The sequence below is a fragment of the Leptinotarsa decemlineata genome, unplaced genomic scaffold (genome assembly GCF_025532065.1).
Source record: "Leptinotarsa decemlineata unplaced genomic scaffold, Ldec_3_MD MMD2_tig00026369_RagTag_RagTag, whole genome shotgun sequence".
NCBI classification, from domain to species: Eukaryota; Metazoa; Arthropoda; class Insecta; order Coleoptera; family Chrysomelidae; genus Leptinotarsa; species Leptinotarsa decemlineata.
The window spans coordinates 4,469,253-4,486,624 of NW_027412709.1; the positions used below are offsets into that span (position 1 = coordinate 4,469,253).

Consider the following 17,372-nt stretch of genomic DNA (forward strand, 5'->3'; position numbering starts at 1 on the left):
GAAGGAAATTATTTCAAACAGATCTTAGGTACACCAATGGGTACAACAATTTCACCAATATTTGCACAATACGTAATGGATGATCTCTTTGATGGAGTATTTCCCAACTCAGTTTCAAAGTCCGGTTCTTAAAAAAATTGTTGATGATGTCATTTGTGTTGACCCGAAGGATAAATCACAAGAAATAATTGAAAATAATTGAACAATTATAACTCCAAATTACAATTCACTTTGGAACTGGAAGATAACAATACTATTTCTCTTTTTAGATACTAACATAATTCGCAGAGTATAATTTACAATTATTCACTAGAAATAGATAAATATCGGTAATAGTCTCAATTTTATATAGTTATACGTTGTATAAAATTCATAAAATGATCATTTATGAAATAGAAATATTTTTAATGATAATGTCACTCTTGTCATTAGAGTAGGCTTTGAACATGACATTACTAATATCAGATATCAAAAAATTATGACACTATTACTGTCAATGCTCCAATGCTGACAGAAATTCATTTATGGCGCCATCTGGAAGGATGGCGCGATGACAGTATTTTTGTGGGGAAAGTTGTCATATTCACTGTTTATGATGGATCTAAGTAATTTTATCCATATCTGAATGATTTGGTTGCTCAAGATATTTTACAGTTTTACATAAAAAATCTGAAAAACCTAATTTTCATTAGATTATCAATTTCATTTGGATTTCAACAAATTGTTTGAAAGTAGCTACTGTTGAATATAATATCCAGATTTTAATGGACGAAGATTTTTTCTGCACGTAACTTCTACAGTCTACATAATATTTCACTCTACATTAAGGCTTTGATATTCACTATAATGCAACACCAATTACTACATACACAAATCAATTATTATAAACTTGCAAATTAGTTTTTTCCATCGATCGATATCTTGGCATAAAAAGTGTAGTGAAGTGCTCTTATGTGTAATATAAATCTAGAACGACTCAAATTTGAAAGGAAGAAACACGCTCGACGGGCATAAGTAATTGCAAACCGGATGAAATGCTGACAAGATATATGAAACAGTGGCGTGGTTTTCCGATTTGAATTTAATGACGAAATGAATTTAGTAAAATTGTATCAAAAAATATCTGTGAATGTTGGCAGGTATTACTTGAACATTTTCACGCTCAATAAAAACCCAAAATTATTCCTTTAGATCTAGTGTCAGTATTGATTTTCAACTAATAAATACTTGACAATTCTTCCCATTTACTTTTAAGTCTGCATTTTCAACAAAAAGGTATGAACTAATAAACTGGGGAAATTTCTGAGTGAAAATTATTATCAACCTTCTGTTGGTATCATCTGTCAATAATAAGGAGTATTATATGTGTGATTGATGACTTGTTTACTTTATGGTAATTTATGATCACTAAAATGAAATGAATAAAAACATTTTTATCATAATACCACTGAAAACTTTTTATTTATACGACCGGTTTCGGGTTTGATCCCATTATAAGTATAAAACTGATTGTCCGCGTTTAAGTCAATGATCACTTAAATGAAATGAATAAAAACACTTTCTTCTGAATACCACTGAACAATTTTTATTTATACGACCGGTTTCGGGTTTGATCCCATTATACGTGATAATGTATAAATAAAAATTTTCCAGTGGTATTTAGACAAGTGTTTTTATTCTTTTCATTCAAATAAGGATTATGATCATGCTGTCAATTCCTTTGATAAAAACATTTTCAAAAAATATGATGATAAGGAAATATCCAAAAAGTTTCTGTATCATACTCAATTAAACCTGTTTATTGACGTTTATCTTACACAAATATCACATGATTTAACTAGTTATGTTAAGTTGAAATTGATCAATTTTACTATTCATATTCATTAATTCATTTTGCGCGTTATGTTCTTTTTTCATTCTATATAAAAATCTTTACAATTTTGTCTCCGTAATGGCTCAGGGTGACCTTATACAGGCCTGATTGAATTATAAATGCAATCTCCTTTGAGGTATACAATCATCAAGTTATAACCAACCCATTGAACAAAAAACAAATTGAAGTAAATAATAATCTTTCAAAAAATGCGTTAACCCGTAAAAAACTTGAATGAACTGAAAAATATATATCACATTCCTGTTTTCTTCTTCGAACATGTCATTATACCAATTTTTTGGTAGATTTTTTTGGTACTATAAACGTCAAATACTATATTGTATAACAGACTATAACTGAATTATTCAGCCCTTCAAAGAAATGAGAGTTATCGACTGGTATAGAAAATTATATACGAGAGTGGTCTGAAAATTTTTGACCAAACAAAGACATTTTTTTAGAACAATTTTTTCTATTAAATTGATTGATGTAGTCGTTACTATATGATAGGAGATCATTAAGAAAAATTAGAAATTGAACTTTCTATGTTTTTTACCACTTCCATTTGAAACCATCGTTACTGCAGTTTCGTCCTATATGGACATTCTCAAACTTTCCAGATTTCTTCAACTTGACCACTTTAAGAAGTGAATCAGATAACCTGGCATATGGTCTGAATACCACTTCCACATTGTTTTTTCTTTCCGAAGAAAAGTGTCTTTCAGACCATATGTTAGGTTATCTGATTTCCTTTTCAATGCCAAAGTCAAAGTGGACAAGTTGGAGAAATCTGGAGTGTATAAGCTTACCTAAGTGTCCGGAGTGTAATAGTATTTATGTGGAAGAATGTGGTCGAAATTTTTCAAAACGGTATACTGAACTTAAAATATCCTTCAGGCTAGGTAAAAATGATTTGACGTTTTCAAACCATTCCTTGGGATGCAACAACCATACCCGAATCTAAACTATCCGGAAATTTTGCACTGTTCAAAGAAGGGTTGCAAGCTCAATTATTTGGAATCCTCAGAAATTTATAAGCATACAAATTGCGGGTGCCACCAGTTAAATAATCAAATCGATCTAGTTTACTCATCATTTTTCAAATAAGCGTATCTACATTGTCACAGGTGAACAAAACTCAACTCAGCTTAGTTAGGTATCTCTGTTATTACCTACAGTGGTGTTATATAAGGGCTAATGTAATCAATAATTTTTAGTTTAATGTGTAAGTTTGAGAAAGTTTGAAAAAGTGGTAAGAAACATAGAAACTTTCAATTCTCATTTTTCATGATGATTTCCCAACACGTAGTAACGGCTACATCCATCAATTCATTGTAAAGATAGTTACAAATAAAAGTGGCAGAAAAAAGAAAGTTTTATTTCCCATTTTTCATATTTTCTCATTCTTCAACATAGTTTCTTTTCAACTCTACATATACTTCTCTCAGCGATGTTCCTATCTCTATAACCCGTTCAAATAGTTTTCGGCGTTTTTCTCTGCAAAACAATTGTTCAAAAAGGTGATTGCCTCTTCATTTGACGAAATCTCTGTCCTTCGAGCGCAATCTTCAGATAAGATCTGATAAGTTAGTTCAGTTCAAACCGTGATTCGTGGATTTCGTCTCCCAAACTATTACGGCCACTTTTAAATTCAGCTGCCCAAAATTTCACTGTGATAAATAATGGTGCAGAGTTCTTATATACAGAATATTCATAGGTGTATTGCCTCTCAAAAACAAATATTCAATGAGAGCTCTATACTCGATTTTGTCCATTTTCAAGAAAACACTCGCATCAACTCACTCAAACGACTGGTATATAACAACTGCGCGTCCAAAATGGCTGGAACTTTGGTGAGTAACTGTCAACAAATAAGCAACAAAATTCACTAGCTTTTATTTACGAGTGCTGCTATCTTCGTGTTGAGGTCGAAAACTTTTCAGATCACCCTCGTATGTAGTGTGTATTTTACAGGATACCGTACTTATCGACATATTCGTTCACCGAATATAATCCTGGAAGTGCTTCATTGTCACACTTGCATCTATTGCGTCTATCATCTCAAGTATTCATTGTTCCAACTTAGATAGGATATTCAGAAAATCATTTTCAGAACAGAGGATGAACAGAAAATACATCAGAATGTTTGATAGACAAATCGTAGATACTACTAAGGGTATTGATTTGTTTTTTGCATTGAATATATTAACCCATTCCCATTTATAATTAGGAGATCTATATTATCTATCGGAAATTTGTTTCTTCATTCAAAGAATATTGCACAATATTCTATTCTGTCGAAGAATTGTCAGATATGTGTTGAGATTTTCGAATATTAGGAAATATTCTGAATTTGTATTTTGGTATGTTTAATGATTAAAAATCTATAAGGAAATTAAACTATTTCAATGGTCTGAAAACTGATGATTGTGAAGTTCTTTACAAGTTCTTTACGAATGAAAAAATGTCTTAATAAAACGCGAAAAATAACTTTAACACAGTTATCTCCGGCCGTGAAAGTTCACATTTTTTAATATATAAATTTGTTATCATTTCGAAAAATTATGCAAATAGGTTTAGAGCATGAAAATATAATATCGTATTTGTGAACCGTCTGAATTGTAAATAGTTGGAAAATTCAAGACCGCTTATGCTCGACCCATGTGATTTTAATGGGCCTATAAAAATCGTTATTCACCGGGCATATTTTATCATTATATCAGAAAAAAACTCCTGTTTCAACAATGCTTAGCATTTCAAAGTGCCACTCTATCTACGAAAATTTCACTTCAATTTTACTGAAAAGTGGTCAGATTTCAGTATTTCAAGAGGTTTGAATGACCAGAGCATTCCAGTTTGTGAGTTATTAGAGAATAAATATTAACATGTTACTGACTATGTACTTTGAATGGGTAATCAGGAAAAAATATACTTCTAGTGACTCAGGAATAGTTCTTTATTTCAATATCAGAAAGTACCACTATATATTTTTTAATCAAGTTTCATCAGTTATATATTACTGGAACCTAAGTCGCTAACGACTCAGTACATTGTTAGTCATATTTGTGAAATACAGTTTGACGCATATTTCATATAAAATGTTACTTGAAAATTATTGCACCTACTGACAAAATATTTTTGAAAATCATATTTACAGTTTGGTTTTCCATTTTAGTTGAAGATTTGCCAAGTAATTTAAATGAACTATTTTCTATCCATGAATATTGACACTATAATTTGCTTTAGAAAAAGCCATAAATTTCATTTTATAATTTGTCATTAATAACAAAGGCCACTATAGTTAAGTGGACCGTGAAAATGAATAGAAAGATACATAACCTGCTTCACTTTGATTCACGCCTAATTTACGTATCTTATGAAAGGTTCGAAATGACATTCTCTTTCACTTCCATATGGATTGTTACATAGACGATCTTCATTATGAGAAAAAATAATTCATATTGAAAGAATTAGTAACCCTCGCTATGAAATGTTTCCGTTCCGGAAATTATTATCAATCCAATTCAACAAACATTCACATGAATTATTGTGTTATATTGCATTCATTGAATGAATTGGCATATTTGGATAAAACAGTAGTCCTGAGAACCTTGGGACATTTTTAAGTACAATCTACGTATCATTATGAAAGTATTAATAATTAACGATATGTTAACTTCATCCATTTTTTATTTATCTTGTATTCCCGAAGGGCCTCTACTGGTATCTTCAAGATTTGACATATCATAATATTCCCCATACTTTTTTTGACCTCAGACTGTTTTTTATATTTTGTAATAAAATGGTCCTGTTTTGATATTGCTCATTGAGAATTTACTTTTCCATTTCTTCAACAGGGCACATTCAGTTTTTTTACATTTTGTAACAAGATATTCGAAATTTTTCATGTTCTCTTCGTATTCAAGATCCTGTTCTTCTTGACCAGAATATCAAGTCAATTCTTTCAATAAGCACTGTTTAATTCTTCTCAGTAATCTACATTCATAGTCGAAGTTTTTTCTGATCTCTAGGTTTTATCATTCAGTGCCAATACCTCCTATCCAGGATAACCTATAGCCAAGAACCCTCAACCGTGAAATATACATTCAAATTCTGAACCTTTAGTGTATTCCGACATAGCTGTCGCATAGTGTACCGACATAGCTGTCGGTACCCTTGGTACCGACAGCTATGTTTACAAACATGATATGATAGGTAGAAACACCAACACCAGAAATGACTCTCTATAACCAAGTTAGCATTCAGGATATGACATCAGAAGTTTATTTCATCACCCAATAATGCGAACTTGGCAATGGAAACGCACATCGAGTGTCAGTGCTTTCAGTCTGGTGAAAGAAAAGTATTTTCAATAGATGTTCTATTCTATTCCCATTCATATCTGAAAGGTGGATTCCTTGCAGTAGATATCAAAATTAATTCTTGCATAAATACCATTTTCTCCGAACTTAATTAATTCGTTACAATAACGTTAAACCTGGAAAGAAAATTAGGCGATCGTGAGTCGGGCGCACTACCACCGCGACCAATTCCACAATAAGTTGTATGAGTATTATGTACTGAGTGTACTGAGTATTATGAAAGTATTTTTTCAAATAATGCTTTTGAGAAAGCAAGTAGTGAATGGAATTAAACAGAAAACTCTTCAGGTAATTCAAATATGTTCCCATTCAGTGACAGCAATGCATGAAATGCCTACTCAAAAACTGTCAAACATATACGAATACATTTCAGAACATAAAAATCCAGTAAGCCTGTTTTTGCCATTATTTCCTGGAAATAAGTCACTTTTCGTTCTTGAACCAACAATTTTTTATTCTTTCGAGTTAGGGGAACTGCCTGATTCAGCTCCATTTCTAACCTGGAATTAAAAAGCATTCTACAAATTCCTGTTCAGAAAGATTTTATTCAGCAATATTTCCAATTTACTCGGTCCTCTATTTTTCTAAGACATAGTTTTGGGGTTACTATTCTCATTATATCATGACGAAATGAGCTCCAATACAAACTGAATCTATTGGTATACTGAGAAGTATCAAATTGACTGAATATTCATTCAAACTCTCGAATGGTATTTCCACTGATGGACAACTTTGGGACAATATCGGGTTTATGTGGAAATAATTGTAAATATTACTTATCACTAATATTGAACAAAAGCTGACATGCTGAATTGAATTTTTCATATGTTGAATTGAATTTTCTTGAATTTGTTGACCACTGTTGTTCCATTAACCAGCTGTCGGACCCTTACAAACGACAACCCTCAGAAGTCTAAACCTTATGATAGGTGCCTATTCGCACAAAACATTGTCTTTCTTGGAGTTCATTTGGTAACCATGAATCTATTTCCAACGACGAATCAAAATTTCATTGACGGGGTGTTATTTCATTATACTAACTAACAACTGTACAAATCTATAGAAACTTGGATTTCCAATCCAATTGTTTGTACAAAATATCAGAAAGTGACATACATTCAGTCAATTTTTCATATCATGGATTCATTTTGAAATTTTTATCAACTCAATTTCACTGCAAAATATTTTTTGAAGTTGTGTATGGCTAGCTTTAGCTGTTGACTCGAACAAGCCGTCGAACACAGCTGATTAAGTCAATGATACAGGCGGTGCGCTGTATTCACAAAAGTTAATTAGCGAAACTTGGCGAACTTACTGTTACTTGGAAAAAAATCAGAATTCACACTAGACTATTTCTTTGTTCTATCTCTGGAGTTATATAAATATTCTCTATTTAATTATCTTTGACGTGTGATTTCGTGATGTATCAAAATAATTATACACAGTATACTGAAATGTACCAGGAAATTGAGGACAGTTGCAAAGTTGGGTTACAATTCACCTTTGGAAAATATACCTTTTTGGGTGAACAGCAGAACGGAAGTGTACTCTTATAACACAAATTATTCCAAAATTTATTATCATCTTCAAGGAAAAGCTACAAAATTTGTATGATGATAGTACAATATAAAAATTATTATGAAAGGTATCCACTTACTGTCAGTAAGGATGGCCGACTCGAAAAGAATGTTACATTGAAACATTTGAAACTTGTCAATACAATGAAACAAGTCACTACATTGAACGAGGTTGACTCCTCACTGATTATAAAAAGATTATTGCATTAAAATTCACTAAAAGTTGTTATTTGTTTCAAAAGTATGGATTACCAGTAAGAGCCATGTGGTTTTTCAAACACATGACTGGAAAACAGTGATTTTGAAAGTACTATTTCGAATAAGTTTTGAACTACATACAATTTTTCGCCCACAAATTCATTTGGTTTTTTAAAAATAATGGGAAGATGAGAACCTGAAGCAACATCAACTATCCATATCATGTTTTCATTTCAGATGAGAAATTAACATTTCCTCTCTTATTGACTTTGCGAGAAGGAATAACTTTCCTGACACCAAAATAAAATTTATTTATTTGAAAACAAAAGTCAAGTTTCTCCTAAAAAATTGATTTTCTATGTAAAAATTCTGAATATCTAGGACGGGTTCGTGTTTTGATGTCAAAACCAAAAGTAAAATCCACTTCATTATTTACGGAAGGTACGGTGGTGTTTCCATGAGAAGCGAGACCAATTCGGATAATTCAGGACTGAATTTTTTTCAGGGAAAAAGTGTATTCGCAGTAAGTTGATAGTCCAGATCACGAATCTGAAGGAATTTTGAGCCTATTTTGCCACCTAGTATATTTTACCGTAAAAATGGGTTGTTCCATCGCGAGTGGCGGGCAGTGTGAATCACTTTGGCTAACCACATTTGAGAGTGAGTGCATTTAAAGCACTTCCATCAGTTCTGAGAGTTTTATCATTCTACCTCAACTTTTACTGAAGATTCTGGCGTGTTTCCACCACACAATTCAACACAGCACCCCAAAAGAATGTTTTGTCCATGAGTTGTTTCATTTTTGATTTATATCATACACATTCGAAAACATCTATATCTGTATTTATATCCTGTATCCGGATGTCACGTAGGTAGCTATAGCCGCCTACGTGGTCATGTTAGACGTGGTCTGAGAATTTTTGGTCTTCTGACTGGAACAACAAATGTGCGGTTGGCTCCTGTTGTTGACTCCGTGCGTATGTGTTGCTTCCTATTTTCGGCAAACAAGTGTTTGCCAATAATTTTTTCGAGTCCAGTTCCGACTAATCCTTTCTTTCTTGGATTAAATCATAGACACTCGATAACACCTGCTTCATATCGGGTTTCGCTCCGTGTTTTGTGTATTTTATCCCCATAAGGATTATTTTCACAACGTTTCGGCAAAGTCTCATTTGCTATCTTCTGGTGATGTCTGGTTTTTTCAAAGTCTGGTTGAAAAAACCAGACATCACCAGAAGATGACAAATGAGACATATGCAATTGTTAAATTAAATGATAGTTTCCTCAATATTTTTTAATTTTTCATTATAATAAATTCTTTGATATTTTTCAATTTTATAATCGATCGATTACCAATCGATCCAAAATTTTCACAAACAGTAAAACAATGTTTACGTGATTGTAGATCATATCGGTATATTACTTCTGGCTATATTACGCAATAGTATTTCTATTAGCGTATTTCATGTTGATAATGGCCCATTTCGCTTGATTCATTATTCCAGCTGCATCTTTTAAATTCCTAAAAAAATTATTTAAAAAATTATTGAACACTTTTCCAGAATTTATTGTACAAATATGGATCTAGGGCCATTAGGTGTGTGAAATGAAATATTTTCTGCATTGAAGTCATATATTTTTTCTTGCACATTACCAGAGTTTATTCATTTCACTTATTGATTTTTTGGAAACCTCTTGTCTTTCAGCAGTAGGAGATTTGAGCCGGTTCTAAGCCTCCCCCCACCACTATGACGTATTAATTGCTTTTTTATTGGTTGTTGTTTGGTGAAGTCACTGTGATGTGACCTTGAAGGGTGTGGTGTATGGATCGTTCAGAAATTTTTTCCCGGTTCTAATCCTCCCCCCACCAATATGACGTGTTATTTGCTTTTTTTTGTTGTGCAGTGAAGTCAAGGCGTTGTGACCTTGAAGTGTCTGGTGCATGGATCGTTCAGATTTTTTTTTTTCATATGAGATTTTGTGTGTGTATGTGTGTGTGTGTGTGTGTTAGAGAATGCACGGTACAGGGTTTCATCATGTGCTTGTTTGTCTATGTACAAACATACGTCTGCATACTTCGAAGATCTTCCAAGTAATGAATGCTCCATCGGTGTGAGGGCACCAAGTTATTAGTGGAGTGACGTCACAGCAATAACCGTTCAACGGCTAGAGAGCGACATGTTCACTCCACGACGTGTGGCAGAGTAATGCGTATTCATCGGTCTGCTCTCACCTCCCTCGATGTAGTGAAGGATGTGACGTAACGCCCCAGACTCGCCATCAATGGTGACACGCAGGCGGGCGAGGACTGTGCTAACGTCTGTCTTCTCCGAGAGCGCAACGACAATTGCTTGTTCGGCTATCGCTCTCGAAGCAGTGAATGATGTGACGTAACGCATCACCCTACCCTCGCTATTGATGGTGACACGCAGGCGGGCGAGGACTGTGCAAACGTCTGCCCTCTCCGAGAGCGCAACGATCACTGCTTGCTCGTGCCGGCAACTCGCATCAAATTGGGAGATGGGCTTGGCTGTGACGTAAGGCATCTCTAGTGGATGCATCGATGTGTCCTTACCTACCCTCACTCTCTACGGTGATGCGCAGGCGACGTGGATTATGGTATTTAAGAAGCGGGCGAGTGTTGGTTATGTCAGTTTCCATCGAGTGAGTTAGTGAGAACATATCATAGAAAATGTATTCTTGTGAATGTGGTAAATCTTTTACCCGTAGTGACAACCTTCGTCGTCATCAGCTCCAGAGTTGCCAAGGAGGGCCATCAGTGAAACGAGTGAGATTAGATGACGCTGCAGCACCTATGTACACATGTAATTGTTGTAATGTGATGATTCCATTGACTCAAGTGAATTCTCACAATAGAACTCTACAACATAAGAATAATACATGTGTTCAATTCAGTGATGGTGTTCAAATTATAAAGAGCGCCTTCAAACGTCGGATTGCGACATACAGGGTGCAGAGTTCCATTGTTTCCACCGATTACATGTTATTCTTTAATGAAATCAGGCAGAAAGTTATAGAATTATTGGAATCGGCCATCAGGGTTCACAAAATCATCAAAGTGAATATGGAAGTATTTGGGAGTTATATTCTACAAACACAAGACCTGAAGGAAACCAAATCATTTAATTCACAGAATAGAACAGTTGATCAATCTACTGATTTGAATTCCTTATTTGATGGATTTCGAAATGGGATTATCGCTCAAACTACAGAATTCCAGGAACGTGATTCAGGTAAACATTTCTACCAAGTTTTAATTGGATGGATTAGTAATATTGTTCTGTATTTAAGGTTGGACTTGTGAAAAAATCATGTTTCTGGAGTTGAACATTAATAAATACAGCCCGCTCAGTGGATGTTCATATGTGAAGCTGCCTGAATGTATCGAGCGTAGGAAGGCCGTGGTTAATGTCCGTAATGAAGATCAGCATTGTTTTGCATGGGCTATCACTTCAGCACTACATCCTGCAATCGATAGAACATCAGAAGTTTCATCGTATCCACATTTCAGTACAGTCATAGATGTAACAGGTATGAATTTTCCGGTAAAGTTGAAAGATATTGTGAAATTTGAAGACAAGAATGATATTTCAGTTAATGTGTACGGTTTAGAAAGTAAATTCGAGAAGGGTAAAATAATGTATGAAATAATTGGACCATTACGTTACTCTCAGAGAAGACTTAGAAGACATGTCAATTTGTTACTTATCACAGATGATTTCGGTAATAATCATTATTGTTGGATTAAAGATCTTTCAAGATTAGTTTCAAGCCAATTATCGGCTCATGAACATAAGAAATATTTTTGTGATGGCTGTTTATTATATTTTTCTAATGAACAATTACTATTACGTCATAAGATAAATGATTGTAATCACTTGAGTACTACAACACCATCAACCAATTTCAAAGTCAATAAATATGGGAAAACGGTACCTGAAAATATACTAACTTTTGAAAACTTTGAGAAACAAATGAAGGTACCATTTGTAGTGTATGCCGATTTTGAATCAGTACTGAAGCCGATTCAAACCACTAAACCAAATCCTGAATACTCGTATTCGATCAAGACATTCAAACATGAGCCTTATTCATTTGCTTATTTGATTAAATGTTCATACAATGATGATTTATCAAAATTTGTTTCGTATAGGGGTATGGATGCAGCCCAGAAATTCGTTAGCAAAATCGAAGATGATTTGAAAAATATTTATGAAAATCATCTCAGGTTTCCTATTCCTATGGATGTACAAACTCCTGAGGAAGAGGAACAGTTTGCTTCTGCCACAAATTGTGGCATTTGTTCCAAACAATTTAATGATGGCGAAGTCAAAGTGAGGGATCATTGTCACCTCACAGGAAAAAAAAGGTCCCCTGCTGCTCATTCATCTTGTAATTTGAATTTTAAATTGCCAAATTTCATTCCTATAATTTTTCACAATCTCAGTGGATATGATTGTCATTTATTCATAAAGGAATTGTATAAAAACAAAGATAAAGTGGATGTCATCCCACAAACTAATGAGAAATATATATCTTTCACAAAACATCTCTTTACACACTCCTATACGGATAAAGATGGTAGGGTGAAGAAGAATTATTTGAAAATGAGATTCATTGATAGTTTCAGATTCATGCCTAGTTCTTTGGAGAATTTAGGTGCAAATTTAACATCTGATCAGTGTATCGAGATGCGCAAACATTTCCCACAAATTGAAAATTTCAATTTGATGAGAAAGAAAGGTGTATTTCCCTATAGTTTTGTTGATGACATCGAAAAACTGAATCATCCAAGACTTCCAACCAAAAATCAATTTTATGATAAACTCAATTGTGAACATGTATCAGATAATGATTATGGGAGAGCTCAACTTGTTTGGAATGTATTCGAATGTCAGGATTTGGGTGAATACTCTGATTTATATTTAAAGTCAGATGTGTTACTATTATGTGACATTTTTGAAAACTTTAGAAATATATCTGTTGATAAATATAAATTGGATCCGGCACAATACTTCACTGCACCCGGATTATCGTGGGATGCCATGTTGAAATATACTAATATTGAATTGGAATTACTAACTGATATTGATATGGTTCACTTCTTTCAAAAAGGTATTCGTGGTGGAATAAGTCAATGTAGTGAAAGGAAACATAAAGCAAACAATAAATTTTTACCGGATTATAATCCAAATGAACCATCTTCATTCATTTCATATTTGGATGCAACAAATCTATATGGTCATAGCATGTCGCAACCATTACCAACAGGTGAATTTTCATGGTTAGCACCTCATGAAATTCTCAATCTTGATATAATGATTGTGGATATCGATAGTCCTTATGGATATGTATTGGAAGTGGATATACATTATCCCCAAGAACTTCATGATAAACATTCCGATTTACCATTCTTAGTTGAACGTTTGATACCTCCATATGCAAAATCGAAAGTTCCCAAATTAATTCCAAATTTAAACGACAAAAGAAAATATATTGTTCACTATAGAAACTTACAGCAAGCTGTCAATCATGGTTTGATAGTGATGAACACACATAGAGTATTGAGGTTTAAGCAATCATGTTGGATGAAGCCTTATATAGATTTGAATACTGAAATGCGTAATAGGTCTAATAACAAATCTGAAAAAGATTTCTACAAACTAATGAATAATGCAGTCTATGGAAAAACAATGGAAAACGTAGACAATAGAATTGATGTTAGACTCATTACACATTGGGAAAATATAAAAAGAACTATAGGTGCTAGTTGTCTCATATCTCGACCAAATTTTAAAAAATGCTCTATTTTTACAGAAAATTTTGTTGCCATTCAATTGGCTAGAGTAAAAGTTCATTATGATAAACCACTATATTTAGGATTTTCCATTCTAGAATTATCTAAAACAGTTATGTATGATTTTTTCTATGGATGTATCAAACAACAGTTTGGAGAAGATGCGTCCTTACTCTACACTGATACCGACTCCCTTATTCTCAAAGTAAATACAGACAATTTCTATGAATTTATCAAAAATAATATAAATAAGTTCGATACATCTAATTATAAAATAGGAAACCAATTCAATATTCCAGTGACAAAGTCAGTTCTGGGTAATTTCAAAGATGAATTCCCAAATGATCCAATAATCAGCTTTTACGGTACAGGTGCTAAAGCGTATTACGTGAAATCTGTTGATGGTGAACTGAAGAAGGCCAAAGGTGTGAAACGATCTGTTATAAAGAATGAATTGACATGTGAAGACTATGAAAAAATCATTGAAGAGGGAGGTATGATATTCAGGAAGATGAACTCGTTCAGAAGCGTATTGCATGATATTTACACTGAATTGAAAAATAAAGTCGCTTTATCGTATCATGACGACAAGAGATTCATCATTCCGAATACCACTCGAACTCTTCCATGGGGTCATAGCGATATAGAATTTTATCGAAATGATCCTAATGATAACATTCGTTGGGTGTCTGAAATCGTTCATTCTTTTTCTCAAGAGAGCGCCTTAGACCAACTAATCAATTTGTTGACTGTAGAGATGAATAATTGAATTATAATTCGAAGTATTATTGCTTATTCCTTCAAACCGGAACATTCTTATTTGTGATTATTTGTGATTATTGTATTATGTATTGTATATGTATCACGTTTACCAAGTTACTTAGATGAATAAAAAATGATAAAAATATTATTTGTTTCATTTCTATTTTCCTAACCAATTACTGTAAAGTATATAACATAATGTAAATGAAAGAAATATCAGTTTGAAAAGAATCATCGTAGAGTGCACAATGTCTAAAACAATCGATAAGTTTGGTAGAAAAAGAAAATTGGGTGGTAATGTCATTCGAGGTCCTCCCGGGATTGGTTTTAAATTAACAAAAGATGGTCATTATGACATGCAAAGAAAAATATTGAAAAATATAAGCGAACCAATTGACAAGAGTGATTGTGTAACTGTATCATATCTTGAGGGGGAAATTAACGGAACAAAGGAGGTTATACTTCTAGCCCTACAAGCTGCAATACAATCCACAATAGGTAATATTGCTCGCGATGCCCGTCAAGCATTTGACGATAAAATTGCAGAGGCTCGGATAACTTTCACTCGTAAATTTGACAAACTTACAAATGATGTGGACATAAAAATGTCTGACATAACAGCGTCTACAAATAAAAAATTTGATGCTATGTCAAACATAACAGGGACTACAATGAAAAAGTATGATGTACTAGAAGAGAGAGTTGAAGTTTTGGAGAAAAGCCATAAAGTCAGGCCATCAGGTGGACTGGGATATCCAGGACTGGACATTGATCCAAATGTTAGAATAATAGAACCAAAACCAAAACCAACAGATGACGTATTAATTGAACCAACATGGTGAATTTACTCCCGCGTTAGGGTCATAGGTGTTAGGTTAGGTTAGGTTTCACGGCGCGCGAAGCGCGCGGGTGGGGGTGGGGGGCGGCGGGGCCGCGCGTAGCGCGGCCCCGCCGCCCCCCACCCCCCACCCCCCCCCCCTCCTCCCCCGGGGTGGTGGGTGGGGGGGCCACCGCGCCGGCGCGCGAAGCGCGCCGGCGCGGTGGCCCCATTACGCTCGCGCCGGCGCGCGAAGCGCGCCGGCGCGAGCGTAGCGAATTGGGGCGTAAGCCGCGCGGAGCGCGGCCCGCTTTCTTCCCACCATTGCTCACCCCGCCCACTTCCTACCATTTCTCGCCCCACCATATTCCAACCATTGCGCATGCACGCCCCCACCTCATTCCCTCCACTCCCAATGATGTTGATACCCCGAGGAGCACGTTCTTCTACATTCAGTACGACAACTCCAGTCATCCAGAGCAGTCCAGCCATACTCAACCAGAAGCAGTGTACTATACGACGAGGAGCTAAGTTTGAGTAAGTTAACAATGTACTTTAATTTTTTACATCTACTAACTTTGTATTATTTTACATTTTCAGAATGGCATCCAACACTCAGGAATTAAATAACGCTGTGGCATCCATCATGCCTATGACAGAGCAGGAGAAGGCATCCACTTCACGAGTTAGGTGCAGATCCACCAGCCCTGACTTATTCGAGGAGGAGGAGGAAGTCAGGCCTGTAAAGAAGGTTTGCCAACGACCTGCAGCGAAGGTTGGTCCTATTTCTAAGTACCGAGCTACTTGCAATAGGACTAATCCTTATGCAGGTAGTTGGTCGACCGCTCCAAACAGCTTAAGGCCCTCCACACCACCCGCAGCAGTAGTGGAACAACCTAGGGCGCCTTCTCCGGAGGAGCCACCAGTTGTATTGTCCCCATCGGAGGAGGCTCCCATCGTATTCACTCCGTCGGTGGTGCCGCTTTCGCCGATGCTGGCAACACCGGTGACGAATCCTGAAGTGTTAGTGCCACAAGTGCGACAGCCTATCGGAGAGGTTAGTGAAATGTTGGACAGTTTTCTACAGAGATGTAAGGAAGCAGAACATGCTTCTCGAGCTAGTGAGGCCGCGTTGGTTAAAAGGAAGCGCGAAATGGCTGAAATTGTTAACCGACGGAGGGAAGCAGAAAAAGTAATAGCCGAACTAGATCGGAAGTATGCATCTCTGGAGAAAAAGTGTGAAGCAGATACCTCTTCGATAGAGACTTATAAAAAGTTAGTGACTTTTATAAAAACTTTCCCATAGATTAAGTGTAAGTGTAGTAAGATTAGTTTTAGGTTAGTTAGGAATATTTAATTAAGATAGTTTTAAGTTTATGTTTGTAATTTTAGGAAATAAAAATAAAATAAAAAAAAAGAAGTGAAATTAAGGGTGTACATTGTTTTGGTTTGGTACACATTGAACAATGCGATGGTTGGAGCATTTTTCTTCACTTCGTCTCATTATTATTTCCTTTTTTTATTTCAATTACAAGTTCTTCTATGCAAATACCTCACATCAATTTTTGTGTTCTCTAATCTATTGTAAATAATCTCTTGGGAAGAAAATATGTTTCATAATGAAATCAATAAGTATATTTCATATAATTCATATAGTATTTTCAATTTTCTCTTTCATGGAATATAGCTCATGTCATTTTTGAAATTCATTCCCACTTAATCCCCTCTCCTCCCCACTCCTCCCCCACTCCCTTTCAAAAGTATAAAAGTAGGAATTATCTGTTGGAATATTCAGTTGATCAGCCACCTTCAACATGGAACCTGATTCAACTACTGAGCCGTACAGTGACCCAGCGCATCAACATCCTTACTGGGCTTCTATCCATGAAGGTTTCGTTACCTCCACGACTGCACCTCACTCGATGAATTATGATGACATAATTTA

General features: G+C 35.0%; 1 protein-coding gene across 1 annotated transcript; it reads left to right on the forward strand.

The window, feature by feature from the left end:
• Positions 1–15,690: 15,690 nt before the first annotated feature.
• LOC141486746 (uncharacterized) lies at positions 15,691–16,904 on the forward strand. The gene is made up of 2 exons (XM_074185253.1): positions 15,691–15,964; positions 16,028–16,904. Exons 1-2 carry the CDS (start codon positions 15,810–15,812, stop codon positions 16,731–16,733), a joined length of 861 nt encoding a protein of 286 aa, XP_074041354.1. The 5' UTR covers positions 15,691–15,809; the 3' UTR covers positions 16,734–16,904.
• Positions 16,905–17,372: the final 468 nt, after the last annotated feature.

Excerpts from the sequence above, each read along its gene's own strand:
- LOC141486746 (XM_074185253.1), top strand. The coding sequence starts at position 15,810 with ATGCACGCCCCCACCTCATTCCCTCCACTCCCAATGATGTTGATACCC. Across the intron at positions 15,965-16,027 it reads CGACGAGGAGCTAAGTTTGA|AATGGCATCCAACACTCAGG; the intron begins GTAAGTTAACAA and ends TTACATTTTCAG.